Below are 18,492 nucleotides of genomic sequence, written 5' to 3'. Positions count from 1 at the left end.
TTAGAACTGCATACTGTCTGAGAGCCCCTGGGAGGTGCTTCTGAGAAAGCCATCGTGGCCCTGTGGTCATGGGTCTTGAAAGGAGGATTAGAGGTCGGTTCTCCTGGAGGCAGCTAGAGTCCACGGCTTTGACCAGTGAGTTCCTGGGAAAGACATCCAAGAATAGGCAGGAGGCGGGAGGTCCTGACTAGGGGATGTGTGTCTGAGGGACTGACTGTGTGAAGGGTGGGATGGAGGTGTCTGAAGGGAGGCCAGGCCTTTAGAGACCCTGCTGATTCTGCGGACTCTACACTCTCATTCTTTTCTCCCCTGCTCTCTGTCACTCCCTCCGCACGGCTCCTCCTCTCCTGCCTCCCTGTCTTCTTCCTCCCCTCCCCACTGCCTCCTTCTTTGCTACACCTCCTCCTCTCCACGTCCCTCTCCTTTCTTCTCCTTGCTCCTCCCCTCTTTTCCTTAGCCCCATCTTCCTCTCCCTCCTCTTTTTCCTCCTTTCATTCATCTTCTTCCTCCTCCCTTGTCTTAGTTTCTCTTCTCATCCCTCTCCCCCTTTCCCTCTGTTTCCTCCCCGCCCCTTCCCTCCACCTCCGTTTACCTGGTCCGGGTTGCGGGTTGCGGGGGAGGAAGCTGCTTGATTATGTATTCCACCTGTCCTGTTTCCTCGGTGCAGGCTTTTGAAATCCCCAAAGCCACAATTTGCCTCTTGTTTTCTGCCGCTCCTGCAGCTGAGCCCTGAGGCCATGAATGTTTTATAGTTAGCTGCCCAGTGAGGAGGGCATGGGCTACTAGGAGAGATTGGATGAGAGACATATTTGTTAATATTAAAAATCACCCCCTACATATTTGCCCTGAGTCACCGAGACTCACAGGACCCCTGTGGACCTCACCTCCATGGCCTGAGCTCCACCATAGCCTCAGGCTGGATGGGGTCGATGGAGTGCACAGGCTGCTGGGAGCCCAGGAAACCCACTGCGTGACATTGGAAGGTCCCTGTTAAATGCCACCTCCGATTTGAGCCACTTCACTTTAAAAGGCAGGATCCACACGAGAGCAGTGCTAATGACTCAAGTGGTCTGAGATTAGGCCTGTGGAGAAGGGCAGAGAGAGCCGACAGTCTACTGAGCGGGTTGGGTGGAGGGCGCCCCACTAATTGCCACACTCTGGAGAAGATGCCAGCCAGCTCCAGCCCTAGTCCTCAGAGGGCAGAGCGAGAAATTAGCTCAAATTGGAGCTGGAAAGATTTAGGTTATATGTAAGACGGAACTTTCTCAACTCTGAAATATGCTACCAAAAGAGGCTGCGGGTTCTCCACAGAGAGGCTAAAAATAGCTCATTCTTTAAAAATAGGTCTGGGCGGCTTTAAACACTGCCGGCAAAGGCATGGGGATGGTCTGCAGTGCTGCCTACCTGGCCCTGTGCCCCTCAGACCCAGACATCGGTCCCTATGGGGGTGGCAGCTGGGTATCTCAGATTTGTGCAAAGCAGCTTTTCCACAGCCCTGATGAATCTCCCAGGGCTCCCAGGGCTCCCAGGGCTGTAACAGGGAAGGCCACTCATGGCTGGCTAGTTGCACTGGTCCGACCCCACCCTCATTTACTTCTGGTTGCTCTGACCCTCCCTGTTGCTGCACCTCAGCTCTGAGATTTGCTGGGGCCGTCGGGTCAGCTCCTGCTTCCCAGTTCCCAAAGGGACTGACCACCTCCCCAGAGAGGACAGCAGCCCTCCTCTCTGGCTTCCAGCCTGCTCTTTCTCCTAATCAACTAGGCAGTCATAGGGGGCTTTTAAGAAACGCATCTGGATTCGGAGTGCAGCTCAGTGACCATGCATGCAGCTCTGGGTCCCACCACTGCTCAAACAAACAACCCAAGTGTGTCTGCAGCAGGAATGTGATTCCCCTGCTTTCCACACAGGATCTCAGGATCAAGTCCAACCCAACTGGGCTTTGACTTTCCCCTGAAGGGCTCTATTTTCCCTCCAGCAACTCTCAGCACTCTCAGCGGTGGCACGCCCTACCAAGCCCCATCTCAGCTCCACTTTGCCTGGAAGCTGCAGCCTAGCCTCTCCCCTGCTTCTTTCAGACCCTCAGCCTGGATGGCACCCACTCCAGAGGCTTCTCACTCTACACCCCTCCCCTGTCTTGACTGCCTTGACACCAGAAGTCCCCATCCCATTTTTGAGGCAAGCCCATACATTCACCCCTAGTACATACCCCCTGCTCAGAAAGCCTGATGCTTCTAGCCCCAAGGACTCTGAGCTTACTTGGAGTGTAGAGGAATGGCAAGACACACTGCTCATTGGGGTGGGTCGTGCCTGTAATCATACCTGAGGCCATCCTGGGCTACAGAATGAGAATCTGACTCAAAAACACAAAGAGTTGGGGAAGAGGGAGGGAGGCTGCCATAACACAAGGAGTGGGGTAAGAGGGAAGCTGCCATGGGGGTTTGCCTTGTGAAGCATCTGTTTTGTTTTGTTTTTGTTTTTGTTTTTTGTTTTTGTTTGTTTTGTTTTGTTTTTACCAGGCGTGGCAACCTGAGATCCTAGCACTTTAGAGGAAGAGGAGTGATGGAGGATCAGGAGGGCAGCCTTGGCTACTGGAGAGACACTGGATCAAGGGAGAGTAGGAAAGTAAGAGGGAGACAGGAAGGAAAAGAGTGAAAGGGGGGAAACCGAGCAGTTTCCCTACAGTGTCCTGTCCTTCTGTCTACTCTGTTTCATTCCAGCTGACCAGGACAGACTGGGCAGAGCTCAGGGAAGACAACCGAGGAGGAGACATTGATAACAGGCTTTCCTCCAGGCTGGCCCTGAGCTGTAGGAGCCATTTAGAACAGAGGGAAAAAAATAAAAAAGCCAATTTGGTTGTGTGACAGAGGACAAACCAAGGCTGGGTGTGAACCCAGTTGTACACTGGGAAGTCGCTGGCCCTTGGCCATGAAATAAGATGGAAGTGTCAGCTGCTTGCAGGGCAGAGGTGAGACCCAGGTTAGTCACAGCGATGGTAAAGTCCTACGGTGTTCCTCACAGTATCCCACAGAACTCTGTGTGCCTGGTACTGGTCCTAAGTATTCCAGCCAGGGGGGAGTGGAGGGGAGAGGCTACCGAGACCACTGCACTTCCCTAAACACTGGACTCTCCCCGCCTGCTCCTCAGCTGCTTTAGTAAGTTACTCAGCGCAAGCATGTGATTTGAACATTTTAATTTCATCTGTGGCCTCTCAGCTCTCTCATCTCAAGATGACCTGCCTGGTGATGCACTCGAGGCTGCCCATGAATAAAGTTAATTTCCCATAAAAAAAAATGGGAAAGAAAAGTCATGCAGCCAGCAGACTCAGTACAGGTTCAGTGACAGGCTGCGTGTCACGCCAGGCTTCCCAGCAGGGGTTGCCATTGCCTCCATTCTGCCTTCTCTTGTGTCTGCGTCCAGCTCCCGGTGTGTCCCCAACTGCTCTTCCTGGTTCTCAGGTTCCTGGGCTCGCTAGCAGCTCTAGATCATCTCCCGATGTATGCAAGAATATTTATTTAGACGTGAATGCTCCCCAAGTGTTCTCTGTAATAACCGAGACTTTAATAACATCTTTAATAACAAACCTTATTATAAGCTAATTAATCAGCTACCTCTACGATCGTGCCATTAAATGGAGCATGGCAATCATGCAAGACATTCAGCCCTGCAAAAGAGAGCTGGGCCAGAAGTAGCCAAGGCCTAGAAACTAGGTTGCTGCCACTGCTCCAACAACCTCGCCCTGTGCAGGTGCAGTCTCAAGATCAGAGGATGTGTCCTCAGAATGGGTCACCTGGGTTCAGATCTCCCAGGTCTCAGGGATAACTAGGAAGTGGCCCTTTTCCTCCCCTCCCCCACAATAGGACAAAACAGGATTTGGGAAATGTTGTGGGCCAAATCCTGAGTGGTCAGGTCAACCATTTTCTGGTCACCTGTGATCTCTGGTTGGCCAGTCTATGGGTCACTTTTCTATCTTGTTCACCTTTCTTCTGATATCTACTCTCTTAAGTGCCCTTTCCCTGAACCCCAGGCTACCCCAGTTTTCTTTCCATGCATGTCCCCAGGTTAGCTTCCTCAGCTGGTCTCCTGGCTCTGCTAAGCCCCCAGATGCCTCTTCTGGGCTTTCTGCTGTCTCTCCCAGGCTGCCACCTCATTTCTTCTTCTCTGATGATGATCTGTTTCCAGCTCGGACAGCTCCCAACCACAGAGCTGCACATTAACTGCTCACTCGATGTCTACGAAGACAGAAAGTAACCATTTCAAGCAAAATGGCCCCTGAAAAATTCCAGCCACCCAGACTTCTTCCCTTCCTCTCTTGGGCGTTTCTATCTCAACAAATGCATTGTCATCTGCCCAATTGCTCGAACCAAAGGCCAGCCTGGACTTTAAGACAGCCACTCTACCCATCAACAAATCCTATCAGCATGAAACCTCATCTATTTCTTTTGCTGAAACAAAATACTCTAGACTAAATATTGATACGGAATAGAAGTTTATTTAGTGCATGGTTCTGGATTTGAGAAGCCTGGGAGGAAGACACTGGCATCCACTCTGCAGCAGAGTGTTTGGTCTGATGGTGCACTGGCACCTGGGGGAGGTAGCATGTACTGACAGAGCAAGAGAGGCAGCTTCCTCTGCTATATACCAGTATCAACATCTACCTTAATCACCCTCACAAGTCACACCTTCACATACCATTAGATCCAAATGTAGGGGTTATGTTTCCAACACATGACATAAACTTTGGTGGGACTCTAGGTTTCAATCGCTTACCCAGCTCAGACTCTTACCTAGGTTCCTTTCTTCTCCCTTCCCCTTAACCAGCCCATTACCCCATGAGCAGTAACTGCAGTGCTCCTTAAAAGATAGTGGACTAGATTTGAGGCACAATGGTGGAGGACTTTCCTAGTGAGCAAAGCCATGGGCCTGGTTTTCAAAGCTGACTCTTTAAAATGCAGAGTTCCACCGTGTCTTTCAGAGACGTACCATGTTCATTTATTGCACTTTCTTAGAGTGTGGCCTTTCCTGTTTGGGGATAAGTAGAATTCGATCTAGGGATCAATGCTGTTCTAAGCCAGTGGTTCTCAACCTTTCTAATGCTGTGACCCTTTAATACAGTTCCTCATGTTGTGGTGATCCCAAACTATAATATTATTTTGTTGCTACTTTATAACTGTAATTTTGCTACTTTTATGAATGGAAATATTTGATATGCAGGATATCTGATATGTGTGACCTCTGTGGATGGGTTATTTGACACCCAAAGGAGTCATAACGCACAGGTTAAGAACCACCATTCTAAACCAAGACTTGTGGAAATGAGTTATTTTACCAGCAGCTGGTCTAGCTTTGGTGCATATAGCTGGGATATCCTGTATTAGGTACTGTGTGGTCTTGCCTCCTCTCCCCTAACTAAAGTCAGGAATGCCAGCTCCCAAAGCTGCCTTGAAGTCTCCGTGGTGAAATATCTGACACAAACTTAAGGGGAGGAAGATCTACTTTAGCTCATGGTCTTGGAAGGTTCCGAATGTAATCACTTGACCCAGGCCCTTGAGCAGAGAGCACCATGGTGTGGAGAGCCTCTGGTAGAGGAGGCACAGGAATGGGCCAGGACCATCATCTTGGGACCAGTCCCTGAACACATGAGCCATTCAGGGAACATTTCACATCCACTCTGTAACTGTTCTCACTAATGCTTTCCTTCCGTCAGAATGTTCACAGAGGCTTCTTACTGGTCACACCATCAATGCATATTTACTTATTATTAGTGTGTGTGCATGGGGGTAGCATAGTCTCATGTGTGTTGGGGTCAGAGGACAGCTTTCAGTAGTTGGTTCTCTCCCTCCACGGTGGTCGTCAGGCCTGTGTAGAAAGGGTTTTCACCCACTGAGCCACCCCACTGGTCCCCATTTTACAAACCAAGAGATCATACTCCTGAGAGTCCTGATGACTCTTAAATCCTTTGGGCAAGGGCAAGATGCAGCCTTGGGGAAGCCACTGGAAGAGGTTGGGGGAGGCAGGAGGTGGGATGCAGAAAGGCTCATCCAGGGGGTGGGGCTTCTGAGAGGGCAGCAATATCAAAACAGCGAATGAGCACTTGGCAAAAACTCAAGGGAAAGTCTTGGCCTTCCAGGTCGTGGTTTCCACAGTAAAGTGTAATGATTAAAGGATGTGTTGACACAACATACATAGTGGGTATCTGGATTGCTGGCACAGGTGAGGCAGAAGTAGAGCTAGGAAACAGTTATATGTGTTAGGAGACTTGGAAAATCACGTGGGTGAGCATCCTTCATCTGAACAGAAATATTTAGAATATTTTTTTGGTCTGAGGGATTTGTGTATGCAAACGAGGTATCTTGGGAGGGACCCAAGGTTAAACAGGAAGTTCAGTTTTGCTTTATCTCCACCTCAGACACAGCTGGGAGGTAAGTTTTATATGATGCTCACACCTGTGTTTTGACTGTGGCTTGTCACTTGAAGTCAGGGGCAGGCTTGCCACTTGTCAGCACCGAAGAAGTTTGCGATTTTAGAGCATTTGAATTTTTTGAATTTGTGTCGTGTTCAACTTGTATAAAAGAATCATTCAAAACCAGTGGAGAAAGAAGGAGCCGTTCTGTTGGGGTTCAATGTGACGAGCTGATCACTGAGGGGGTGATAGCAGGCCCTTCCCTCACACCATGCAGAAGGCTAAACTCCAGATGGACGGGTGCTGGGGAAATACAGGAGAATGTGTTAAGTAGCCACAAGGAGCAAAAGTCAGAAACGGCTGATAAAAGAAAGCAACCGACTGGTGCTGCTATACACGAACGGATAAACAAGCTGTGGTCCACCCAGGTCTCAGACATCTCTTCAGAAATAAAAACAAATAAGCATTCTGGGCACGAGAAGACATGGAAGGACCAAAATGCTTATTTCTTGGTGACAAGCCAGCAGGGAAGACACAGTATGGACTCCAACAGCATCACATGTGGAAACGCCAGAGAGGAGACAGGAAACAACTGTGAGGCTGTTGGCTGCTTAGGGGCCGTCAGGAGGAAGCAGATGAGCCAGGAGAGTTTTAGAGACTTGGAACTCTTCTGGATGGTGCTGAATGGCAGACATCACTACAGAGTTGTCAGACCCATGGCTATGCTGCACAAATCGGAGTCATGGGGCTCGCTGTGAGTTTTAGTGACAAGCAGTGTGCCCACCATGACTCCTCCATAGGAAAGTGTCCCACCCTGAGGAAAGAAAGTGATCTCTGAACTGAGGGTGTGGTGAGGATTCGAGCACTCTGTGCCTGCCAATCAAGCTCCTCTGAAAAGCAAAACTTACTACTAAAAAAAGAAAGACGCGTGCAGAGGAGACAAGCAGCGGGATTAGCAGCCTGAGTATATAAAGAACTTATACCAAGTCACAGGGAGATGGTGTGTGAGTGTGCGTGTGTGTGTATGTGTCTGTGTGTAATGTGTGAGTGTATGTATGAGTGTGTGTGTGTGTGTAGTGTAGTGTATGTATGACTTGTGTGTGTGTGTAAGAGTGTGTGTATAGTGTAGTGTATGTATGACTTGTGTGTGTGTGATGTGTGAGTGTGTGTGTAATCTGTGAGTGTGTGAGTGAGTGTGTCTGTGTAATGTGTGAGTGTGTGTATGAGTGTGTAGTGTAGTGTATGTATGGCTTGTGTGTATGGTGTATGTGAGTATGTCTGTATGTGATGTCTGTACATATGTAGTATAGTGTATGTTTGTGTGTGTATGAGTGTTTATGTGAGTGTGTATAATGTGGTGTATGTATGGTTTGTGTGTGTGTGTTTGTATGTGAGTGTATGTGGTGTGGTATATGCATGGTTTGTAAGTGTGTATGTTTGGTATGAGTGTGTGTGGTGTGTGACTGTGTGAGTATATTGTGTAGTGCATAGTATGTATGGTGTCATGTGGCATATGTGGTGTGTGCAGTGTTTGTGTGTGTGCATGTAGGTGGTGTATAGTGTGTAAGGTAGGGTGTGGAGTGTGTGGTATGTCTGTGAGTATATATGTGGTGTGTGTGTGTGGTGTGTGTTGAGGTGTGGTCTGTTGCTGTGTGCTGTAATGCTAAATACTGCCCTCTAAGATCTAGTTGCTCTTGAATAGACCTTCAGGGATGAGGAAATCTTCACATATACCAAGCGATGCTATGAAACCTTGCTCCTTAATTTAAAACTGGTTAAATCTTTATTGGTTAAATAAAGATGCTGACAGGCTGTAGCTGGGCAGAAGAGAGGTAGGCAAGGCTTCAGTTGCCCAGCTTGGGATCTGAGGCAGAGACCACGAGGAGCAGGGAGAGAGGAGATGAGAGCGGAGGATACCATGGAGGCATGGATCGTGAGAGCATGGCCGTGACGGCTGACTAGTCTGAGTAGGAGCTGCCCGGGCGGAACATGGCAAGTCGTATCTCAGGGTTATTGACAGGGAAATAGTCAAAACAGCATAGAGGGTTGATATCCGCCCAGCCCTAGTGCTTTAAGGCTAATCATAAATATAAAGGTTTGTGTCTTTTATTTGGGAACTATGTAATCAAAGATAGGGTAGAAACCCCCAAATAATATTTACCACAACAGTGGTGTGTGTGAGTGTAGGTGTGGTGTGTATGTGTGTGAATGTGTGTGTGGAGTGTTTGATGTAGTGTGAATATGAGGTGTATGTGTGAGTGTATGTGGTGTCTATATGTGTGATGTGGAATATGTGATATGTGTGATGTTTATGTGTGTATGTGGTGTGAAGTATGTGTGCGCACGTGTGTGTAGTGTGTCTGTGGTGTGTGGTGTGTGTGTGTGGGTATGTGTGTGTGTGTACTCATGCCATGGTCTTCATCTTTGAGATGAGGAAGGATTGAAGGTTCAGAGGGGTCAAGTGCTTAGCCCAAAACTACACTAAGAACGTGTGATAAAAGACACACCATCCCCATATTCCTCCAGCTTACAGTTTTCTAACTGGACAATTACCTACATCACACACTGAGCATGCTCAGAGCTAAACAGTCCACAAAACATTTACTCCAGCTGCACTTGGAGCAGGTGACCTTTGTGTCACCATAGTGACAACACCCAGCAGGAACCCTTAGGTTTAGGGGGAAAGGATTTATTTTTGGCTCATGGTTGAACTCCACTCTGGTCGCAGAGGCAGGCTGTGCAGCTAGTTCACAGGAGGTGTATAGCAGTGGCTGCTCAGATCATGGTAGACTAAGGGGCAGAGAGCCAGACAGGCTGAGGGTCAGGGATAATGGCTCTTCCCTGTGAGCTATCTCCTCCAGTTGGGCCCCACTTTCTACAGCATCCGTAGTTTCCACAAAAGCACCCGCAGCTGCAGCGAGATCAAGTATCCAAAACCTGAACCAGTGGGGTCATTCCTTGGAGGACAGCTCAGATTTAAACCATACACCATCCCATTTTAAAAAACCACCACCACCACCACCACCATCACCACCACGACCACCACCACCACCACCACCACCACCACCACCACCAGCACCATCACCACCACCACCACCACCACCACCACCACTACCATCACCACCACCACTACCACCACCAGCACCATCACCACCACCACCACCATCACCACCACTACCATCACCACCACCACCACCACCACCATCACCACCACCACCATCACCACCACCACCACCACCACCACCACCACCACCAAACCATTGTGTTAAAAAGAAAACTGTGAAATTGATTTTGTGACCCTCAAGAGGAAGCTTCGGAAATCACCCCAGGCCACTTGTGCCACATGGTCTTTCTAACACAGGTGTCAGCACATATGACTGCAGGCTAAGACCAGCCCTTTGTCTGCATTGTGAAGAAAGTCTTATTGGAGAAATTCATTAGTTAACATAGCTCCCACAGCCAGATGGATGAGTTAAATAGTTTTTAAAACAGACAACATGGCCCCCCAAACACAAATGTTTTCCTTTTTTGGCCCCTTTCAGGAACCAGTTCCTAACACATACCCGTTTCCTTTGCTTAAACTTCGAAAGGGCTAGCCTGAATCCTCCGTCTAGCCCAGCCTCTGATCCCAGTGATGCCCCTTCCATGCATTTTCCTAATACTAACAGGTCAGCTGGCAAGTGGCTGACCTAGGAGGGCGTCCTGGAGATGGGGACAAATCCTTCCTGGATCCTGACACCTGTTCTGCTCCATAGGTCTCCTGGGAATGGTCGCACACATGATGTACACACAGGTGTTCCAGGTGACCGTGAGCCTCGGTCCTGAAGACTGGAGACCTCATTCCTGGGACTATGGCTGGTCCTTCTGGTAAGTGGCCTTTGACCTTCAGGTACCAGAGTATGACTCATGCTGGGTACACAAAGGAACATGTCAGGGTCCTGAGGTTTGTGAATGGCAGAAACTCATGCTGCCTAAAACAAGGGTGCTTATGCACTGATTTGACTCAGGAGCTAGGATGAGGTGGTGTATGGAACAGGGGTGAGGGGTGGAGGGTGGGCATGCACAACCACCTGGGACTCCCCTGCCCCATCAGTCTAAGTGAAGAGGCTCTGCAACTTCTTCCAAGGCCAGTGTGTTCTCCACAAGCACAGATAAGCCTCCCTCCAGCATGGGCTCTGATGGACACAGGTCCTTTTCTTTCTCCTGAACGGTCATGGCAGCTGGGGAATGGCTTGAGAGTTGTGGCTCAATCTCTGGAGCCAGAGAGTCCCAAGGTGTCCAGTGGCAACTAGGTGGACCGCATGCTGGGTGAGCCCCTGCAGTGTCTACTTCAGGCACAGCTGGATCCAGGAGACCTGCTGATTTCCTGAAGGACCTGATCTTTTTCTCCCTCTTCCTCAGTCTCTCATAGCTTCAGATTCAAGCAGCTTCCCTCGAAGTGGTGGCAAAGATGGTTGCCAAGCGCCACTTCTGCTTACAACCAACGAGGGGCAGGGTGGGAAGATAGGGACTGGGAAGTGAGTGGCAGGGTAGGTCCTTTTCTGACCTTGCTGGCAAAAACTCTCATTGGCTTAGCAAGAGTCATGTGACTATCCTTGAGCCAATGACTTAAATACTGGGGAAATGAGAAGAGTCTGACAGGCTCTACCTGAGTCACGTGGTCCAGAGCATCTCTTCAATAGGGAGTGGAGAGGTCCACGAGGACACTGGAGATAATAGTGGAGGACACTGTTACCAAACAAGAGCGTGTTAGACTACAGTGCCACTGGCCTGGCTGTCTAGGCCTTGTCCTGATGGCTGAAGACACATGCTGGCTGAGTTGTTTGCCTGTTCCTGAGTACTGTGGCTCTGAGTGGCTGTTCTCCACAGTGCCAGGATGGAGCTGTGGTGGCTCAGGTCTCATGGCTTCCAGCAGGGTTCCGGGTCAATAATCCAGGAACTCAAGAAACCTGACTGGGGAATACAGCCCTAGTAGCAGAAGAGACCTGAGTCCTAGTGGTCTGGTGCTCAGCTACAATGAGTGACAGGCATTCCAGGCATGGTGCTCCATGCTAGAGCACTCCACAGACTGCCGCCAGCCAGGATTTGACATAACAGTGACTTCCTGTTGCCTAGTGGAAATCAAGGCACAGAAAGGTAGAACGCTTGTTCTGGGTCACACAGCTTTAATGAAGCACTAGAATTTCTCTGTACCCAGGTCATTTAGCAGCCCCTGGATGCCATCATAGCACTGGCCTCCCAAGCTGAGTCTCCTGGTTTTGACCATGGCCCTGTTTCCCTTGGGCCTGGCTCCTTTGCCCACACTGTTGCCCACATACTACCAGCTTCCTCAGGACTTACTAAAGCTGCCCACCACAAGGCTCAGATTAGGGCTGCCACATTTGTCTGTGTCACAGAGGCCCTTGGGATAGGAAACCCCATCTCTCATTCCTTGGTCAAAAAAAGCCAAAGCCAAAGGAGGCCATCACTTCTGCTTAATATATGTGAAGCCATTTGTCACAATTCTGGTCTAAGCCTCTCTAGCTCACTCCAGGCAGGTGTAAGAGACCTGTTTTGAGAGAAGAAGCCCCAGCCTCCAGCTTGAGGAAGCATAAGGCTGAAGACCCTGGAGCATTGAGCATTCGAGGTTGCTGAGCCTTCTCTGGAGGACACCTGTGCTACAGTTGAAGATCCCCATGGTTAGGTGTGTGGTGCACCCCAGTCAAAGCACTTTGAGCAGCCCAGCAGGCACCTGTGGCAGTACTGAGGGTGGCAGACAGTGAGACATTAGATCAGGTTCAAAGCTGACCCTAATCCCTGCCAGCTGTGGATGCTGGCCAAGTCCTTTACCCCTGTGTGTCTCAGCGTTGTCAGCTGTAAAAGAGAGATGGCCATTTCTGCCTCATGGGGCTCTGGAGTGGCAGCCCCTTTGCTCTCTGTTGGTGGGTAGTGTATCACTCAGCATCTACTGGGTCCAAGGAAAACTGCATATCACCTCCTTTGGCTTTGCAGGCTACCTAGGCTCATCAGGATGGTCCTAGCTTGGAGAATTCCATAACGATCTGGTTCACGTTACTGAGGGATGACTAAAGTGACCTTGGAGATAGTTCAGTACAGTGCTGGCTAGCATTGATTGGTGGCAGGGGCAGCTTCTTGTGCCTGGTGGCTGGTTTACCTAAGGACAGCGTCTCATGATCAAACAGTTCAGGTGACCCAGGTGGAAGGAAGATGCAGGCTTGGTGTGTGACGTCCTATGTCACTCTGCGGGTGAAGGGCAGGTGCAGGAACTGGGGCCCTTGGTGGAGGCTCTCATAGACAGAAGTGAAGAAGTGAGGCTGTGCTTTGGGGTCACCTGGGCTGAGGTAGTCACTCAGGCTTGACAGATTTCCCTGAGGCCAGCTTAGAGTAGCCAAACAAGTCAGATGTTCTGTGAACAACAGGGGTCGTGAAGGATATCTCAGCCACAGCACTCAGTGCCACATGACCCAGATATCCAACTGCTGGTATTTGGAGGAACAACTCCAGGATGCCATTCTCTTCAGCTGTCTCCGCTCTCCCTAGCCTACCCAGAACATGCCAGGCAAAACTATGGTGGGCATCCAGCTGCGATGAGTAGATCCAGGCCGGGTAGAGTAAGAGATGAGCAGGCCAACAGCTCCACTCCTGGGTCAGAAAGTTAGAGTGTGGAATGTGTGTCTCTAAGCAGTTCCACAGTTAGCCTCCGAGGCTGCCTGAAGCACCAGTCAGCCTGTGGCCGGTTTGCTGGGTCTGAACCTACACTGGGTGTTTCCTCATCTCTGCAGAGCATGGACTGTGGGGCAGTGCAGGCTTCATTCAGGCTTGTGGCTTGTGGCTTGTTGGAAGGCTTTCCTGGCTTGTGCCTAACTAGCTGTGTTGGGTGACCAAGCCGCTCAGGCAGGACAGTGATTGGCCTTTGCCCTCCAGCTCTCCCCAGTCTCTGCCATGACCGCTTCCTCCTCACCTGTCTGGCCCTGCTGGGAGGGTCAATAGAGCACAGATGCAGTCCTGAACAAACATTTTTTATTTTCTGTTTTGCTCTTGATAAAATGCAGGGGGAGGAGAACTTTCATGACTTAGCACACACATTGACTCCAACCCCAAGCAGTCTCTCCACAGACTGGGAAGCAGAGCAGCCACATTCCTGGAAGCATTTGGGAGACGGTGCCAGGAGGGTTATGAATTCGAAGCCAGCCTGGACAACATGTGAGACCTTGTCTCAAGCACACACACACACACACACACACACACACACACACACACACACTGAATGGCCCAGTGAGGATAAGTACTTTAGCCTAGACCACACAGGAAAAGAGTTGGGTCCCTGGAAAGTTTGTCTTCTGGACTGTGAATGACCTTCTACACTGAGGCCCGTGTCCTGTGGACTAAGGGAGCCTTACTGTTACCCTTCCGTCCTTTCCCATCTCCCTGATCCTATGGGAGCTGGGGCCTATGGGCTGCTTTCTTGTTGAGGACTACTGGACACCCATTCTGCAGTCTGGACCCAAGTGGGCCCAGAGGCTTTGTGGTCAGCAGAAACTCTGGCCTTCTTTTCTGTAAGATCAAGAGAGTAAAAGGGCTATGGCCCACAGGTGTCCTCATGGCCGTACCTTGGAGACCCCTAGAATCTTCAGTCATTTTGCTCCTAATGCTCTTGGGGTCAGAGAGTGGCCTGGGTTAGGCCTTTGTGCCCTGTCCCTAACAGCGATCCTGTATCCTCAGCCTACAGGTGTCTGTGAGAAGCCTTCCGAATGCTTAGTTACTATCTACCCCTGTGCGGGGCCTCGATGGCAGACCAGTGCCTCCAAATCTACTCTCCAGCATGCCTCTGCATTGCCTCTGAGACTCACAGGGAATAAAGGAGGTGGATAGCCACACTCTCCTGTCACACCACCTTCTCTTGTCCCCAAGTGTCCACTACGCTCTTAGCTATGAAACCAGGGCAGCCGCCCCCATACTTCTCTCCAACAGCTCAGCAGTGTGAACAGCAGACACCAGAAGTTTCCAGTCCCAGAGGCTCCAAGCTGTGCCCTGTGCAGGCAACTGGGGATCTGGGGGAGAAAGACAGGAAGATTAGAGTTGGTGGGGTGTGGCCTGAGCCCCATCCCTACTCCAGAACTCCAGGGGACAGTTCTTATCTGCTTTTAATCTGTTTTCCTTTCCTCTGTGTTAACTCATTTTTTTGTTCATTCCACAGTTATTTATTGAGTATCTGCTGTGTGCCAAGCCCTGTTCTAGGTGCCATGGCATAGCAGTGAACCAGATGAAGCATTAGGGTCTGTGAGGGGAGGTATAACAACAAACAAAGCAGGACTTCTACTTCTAGGAAGTTAGGTTAGGGTGGACATGTCTCCCACTGCTCCTACTCTACATGGCTAAGTCCTTGGGTGGGCCATTGTAAACAGAGTTGGAAGATTCTGGAAGTTGGAGAGAAGCCAGGAGACTAGATGGAGGAGTAGCACTGAGCTGATGGCATGGACCATACAGACATGTCCGAAGGCACAGACAGAATGATAGCCAAGGATCAGGAAGGGTCACAGTCTTGGTCACTTCTGTCACCATGATAAGCAAAAAGAACTCAAGGGAGAAAGAGTTTATTTCAGCTCACAGCTCAGACAACCGGGCCATCCTGGTAGGTCAAGGCAGCAGGAGTTGAAAGCAGCTGGTCACGTCATACCCACAATCAGGAAGAAGAGAGCAATGAATGCTTGCTCAGCTCACTCTCTCTTTAATGCTGTCCAGGACTCAAGCCTAGGGAATGGTGCCACCAAGACTCAAACCTAGGGAATGGTGCCACCAGGACTCAAGCCTAGGGAATGGTGCCACCACTTTTAGTCTGAGTCTTCCTACCTCAAGTGACTTAATCAGCATAGTTCCTCACAGGCACACCCAGAAACTGAACAATGCTTCAAAGGTGTGCTTAGATACTTGTTTTCTAGGTGATTCTAGGACCTGCCAGGTTGACATTGATACTACCTCATCAGCTGTTAATGATGATTGAAACTTTAAGGCAAAATTTTCCTGTTCCAGGAAATCCCTGTGGTTCCCCACCCTCGGCAGCACAGATGGAGCTGAGACCTCACTGAGGCCCCCAGCTTCCCCACTTGCTGTGTGGTACCAGAATGGAGAGCCCCACTCTTAGATCAGTAGCGAGCCCTCTCACTCAGTACAGTGAAGACCATAGGGGATACATGAAGTTGGGACTCTTCCAGATATAATAAACACCCCATACTCCGCTCTCTGAGGCACCAGTGGGGAGCCAGGAATTTTGCCAACTTATCCAATGGTGATGAAACCACCTTCCCCATAGAGTCACGGAAGGCAATGAGGAACAGGATGACACACCCCTGCTCATCTCTGCCAGGATGTGTCAGTAGAGGTGTGCCAGGAAGCCAGAAGGCCAACATCTGCCCAGCTAAACTCAGGAATCCTCACCACCTTGAGCCTAGTGGGAAACTTGGATTCTTATACTTACTTTCTAGTTATCAGGTAGGGCTCTCATTTTTCTTCTCAGAATGTGGTCAAAGAAAGCCAGCTGAAGCAGAAGGATTATACAAGACCCAGGATCTCTGTAGAAATGTCCCAAATGAGACAGACACAATGGCCCATCCCTGTAATCTCAGAATTTGGGGGAGGCTGACTCATGTGTTAAAAAAATTATAGAAAGAAAAGGTAACCATACAAAGTGTGTCTTCTGGCCACAGTGAAACCAAACGAAGATGGAGGAAAACCAGGAAACAGTTGCAAACTAAAGAAGAAACTTCTCAGCAGTGCCTGAGCCACATAAGGGCCTCAAGGAAAATGTTAACATACATTAAATGAAAAAAGTTAAAATGCAACTCAAAACTCTGTGGAGCTAAAGTAGCACAGAGAGGGGAAAGAACAACACTGGATGATTCCTTATCAAAGGGAGAGAAAGGCTGGGACTGAAGGGGCATCTCAGTGGCTTAGAGTGCTTGCTGCTCAGTCATGAGGACTAGAGTTCAGATCCCAGCACATTCATATATATATATATATATATATATACATATATATATATATATATATGTATATATATATATATATATATCCCCAGATCTTAATCTACCATGAAAATACAAGTCAAATGTTTAGGGAGAGACTCTGTCTCAAAGGAACAGGCAGAGAGAGGGGGCTAGCTGATGCCTTCTGTCCTCTGTACACACTCACATACATGAGCCACTGTACATATGTGTACATGCAGTCATACACACTAACACAGGCACACATATGTGCATGCAGTCATACACACTAAACATAGGCACACACAAGAATGAACAAATGAATGAATCTTTTTTAAAGGAGGGAATGTTTTAAACCAGTAATGAAAGTTTTCATGCCAAGATTGTAGAAAAAAAAAAGATTTAAAATAACTCCAAAAACAAACAAAAGGAAGATAAGAGCAGAAATCAGCAAAATTGAAAATGAACAATGGTGACAAAAAAAAAAAGAACCAGAGAAAAATCAATGAAGCAAAAAATCTGCTTTTTAAAAAACATGACAAATAAAATTGACAGACCCTAGCTTTTTCAAAACTAAAATGAGGTACAGCCGTGACAGACCCTGAGGACATCCAAAGCATAGCAAGGACATATTACAAATGGCTCGGGACATGAGCACTTGACAATTGGATGGAACGGAGCAGTTCTTCTGAAAGCACAGATGGGTACTTCTCACCCAGCAGGAAATAAGTCATTTGGATATTCCAGTAACTACTAAGAACATTGAAATAATAGTTTTTAAATGTTCAAAAAGAAATCTCCAAGCCCACACGATCTTACTGGGACATCTTGCCAAATATTTAAATAAGAATTAATACCGATTATCTGTCAGATAATAGAAGATGAGAGAACATTTAGCAATTTATTTTATGAGGTTAGTGTTATTCGGATACTAAAACAAGACAAAGAGAGTTGCAGGGGGGGGGGAAGGGGGGACAAGACTAACAGTTATCTTGAATATAGTTTCAAAAATCCTTCACCAAAGGATGGCAAACAGGAGTCAGGAGTCCAGAGTATATGAAAGTATAAAACATGTTGAAGAAGGTTGCCCACTGATGAAGTATTTGAAATCCACTCAATACCATCAACCACATCAGTAGCCAAAAGAAGGAACATCACACGATCATACCAACTGACACAGAAAAGCACCTGGACTAGTTCATGTCCTTAATAATTCTCACAGAAAAAAAAAAAAGATAATTGGGAATTTCAGCTTGAAAACAAAAACTGATAAATGCCTGTAGACAGCCTTAAAATAATGTTGAAGGACATCTCTGTGATATTGAGAATGCCACTGGAAGTCCTGGCTAGCAAAGTAGATATACAAGGCAATAAAAACCATACAGATCAGAAAGGAAGAAACAACTCACGCCTATGTACAGATAACGGTTGTCGGTGCAGAAATACCCAAGGAACATACCAAATTTGTATAGACTGGATGAGTGAGTTCAACATAGCCTTACGTTATAAGAAGGAACAGAGATTTGGTTTTATTTCTATAAGCTTACAATGAAAATTTGGCCAAAAAATAAAAATATAATTATATTTCTACTAGAAACAAATTAGATGCATAGGCTTTAGACTAATAAGGCATTTCTAGAACTCACATGTTAATAACTGAAAAACTCCAATGAAAGAAATCACTGATCTTAGTCGTAGACCATTCTCATGGATCAAAACAGTCAACATGAGGTCCATAGCAATTCTCAAAGTGGAATACAGGTTAAATATGATTATTATCAAAATTTCAACAAGACTTATACAGATATGCAGGTTATTTTAAAATGCAGGTGGACATGAAAAAGAAGCAGAATAGTAAAAAAAATTTTAAAGGAGAGAGTAGTCTCCTCCTACTCAGACTCAGTCTACCCAATTTCAAGACCTACTAGAGCTATAGCAACCCAGACTATTTGTGTGTGTGTCTGTGTGTATGTGAGGATGTGTGTTGTGTGTCTGTGTGTGTGTGTCTGTGTGTGTGTCTGTGTGTGTGTCTGTGTGTGTGTCTGTGTGTGTGTCTGTGTGTGTCTGTGTGTCTGTGTGTGTGTCTGTGTGTGTGTCTGTGTGTGTGTCTGT

At 48.2% G+C, this 18,492-nt stretch overlaps 1 protein-coding gene across 3 annotated transcripts in view; it reads left to right on the top strand.

The window, feature by feature from the left end:
• The window catches only part of Gsg1l (GSG1 like), a 196,257-nt gene that overhangs the window by 147,995 nt on the left and 29,770 nt on the right, over positions 1-18,492 (top strand). For all 3 annotated transcript variants that reach the window (XM_028764263.1, XM_028764264.1, XM_028764262.1), the window contains one exon: positions 10,156-10,267. In XM_028764263.1, the coding sequence (XP_028620096.1) occupies positions 10,156-10,267 (112 nt within the window). The remainder of the gene's footprint in view (positions 1-10,155; positions 10,268-18,492) is intronic.

The sequence above is a fragment of the Grammomys surdaster genome, unplaced genomic scaffold (assembly GCF_004785775.1).
Source record: "Grammomys surdaster isolate TR1022 unplaced genomic scaffold, NIH_TR_1.0 142, whole genome shotgun sequence".
Taxonomy (NCBI): domain Eukaryota; kingdom Metazoa; phylum Chordata; class Mammalia; order Rodentia; family Muridae; genus Grammomys; species Grammomys surdaster.
This window is presented reverse-complemented; position numbering and strand designations above follow the sequence as displayed.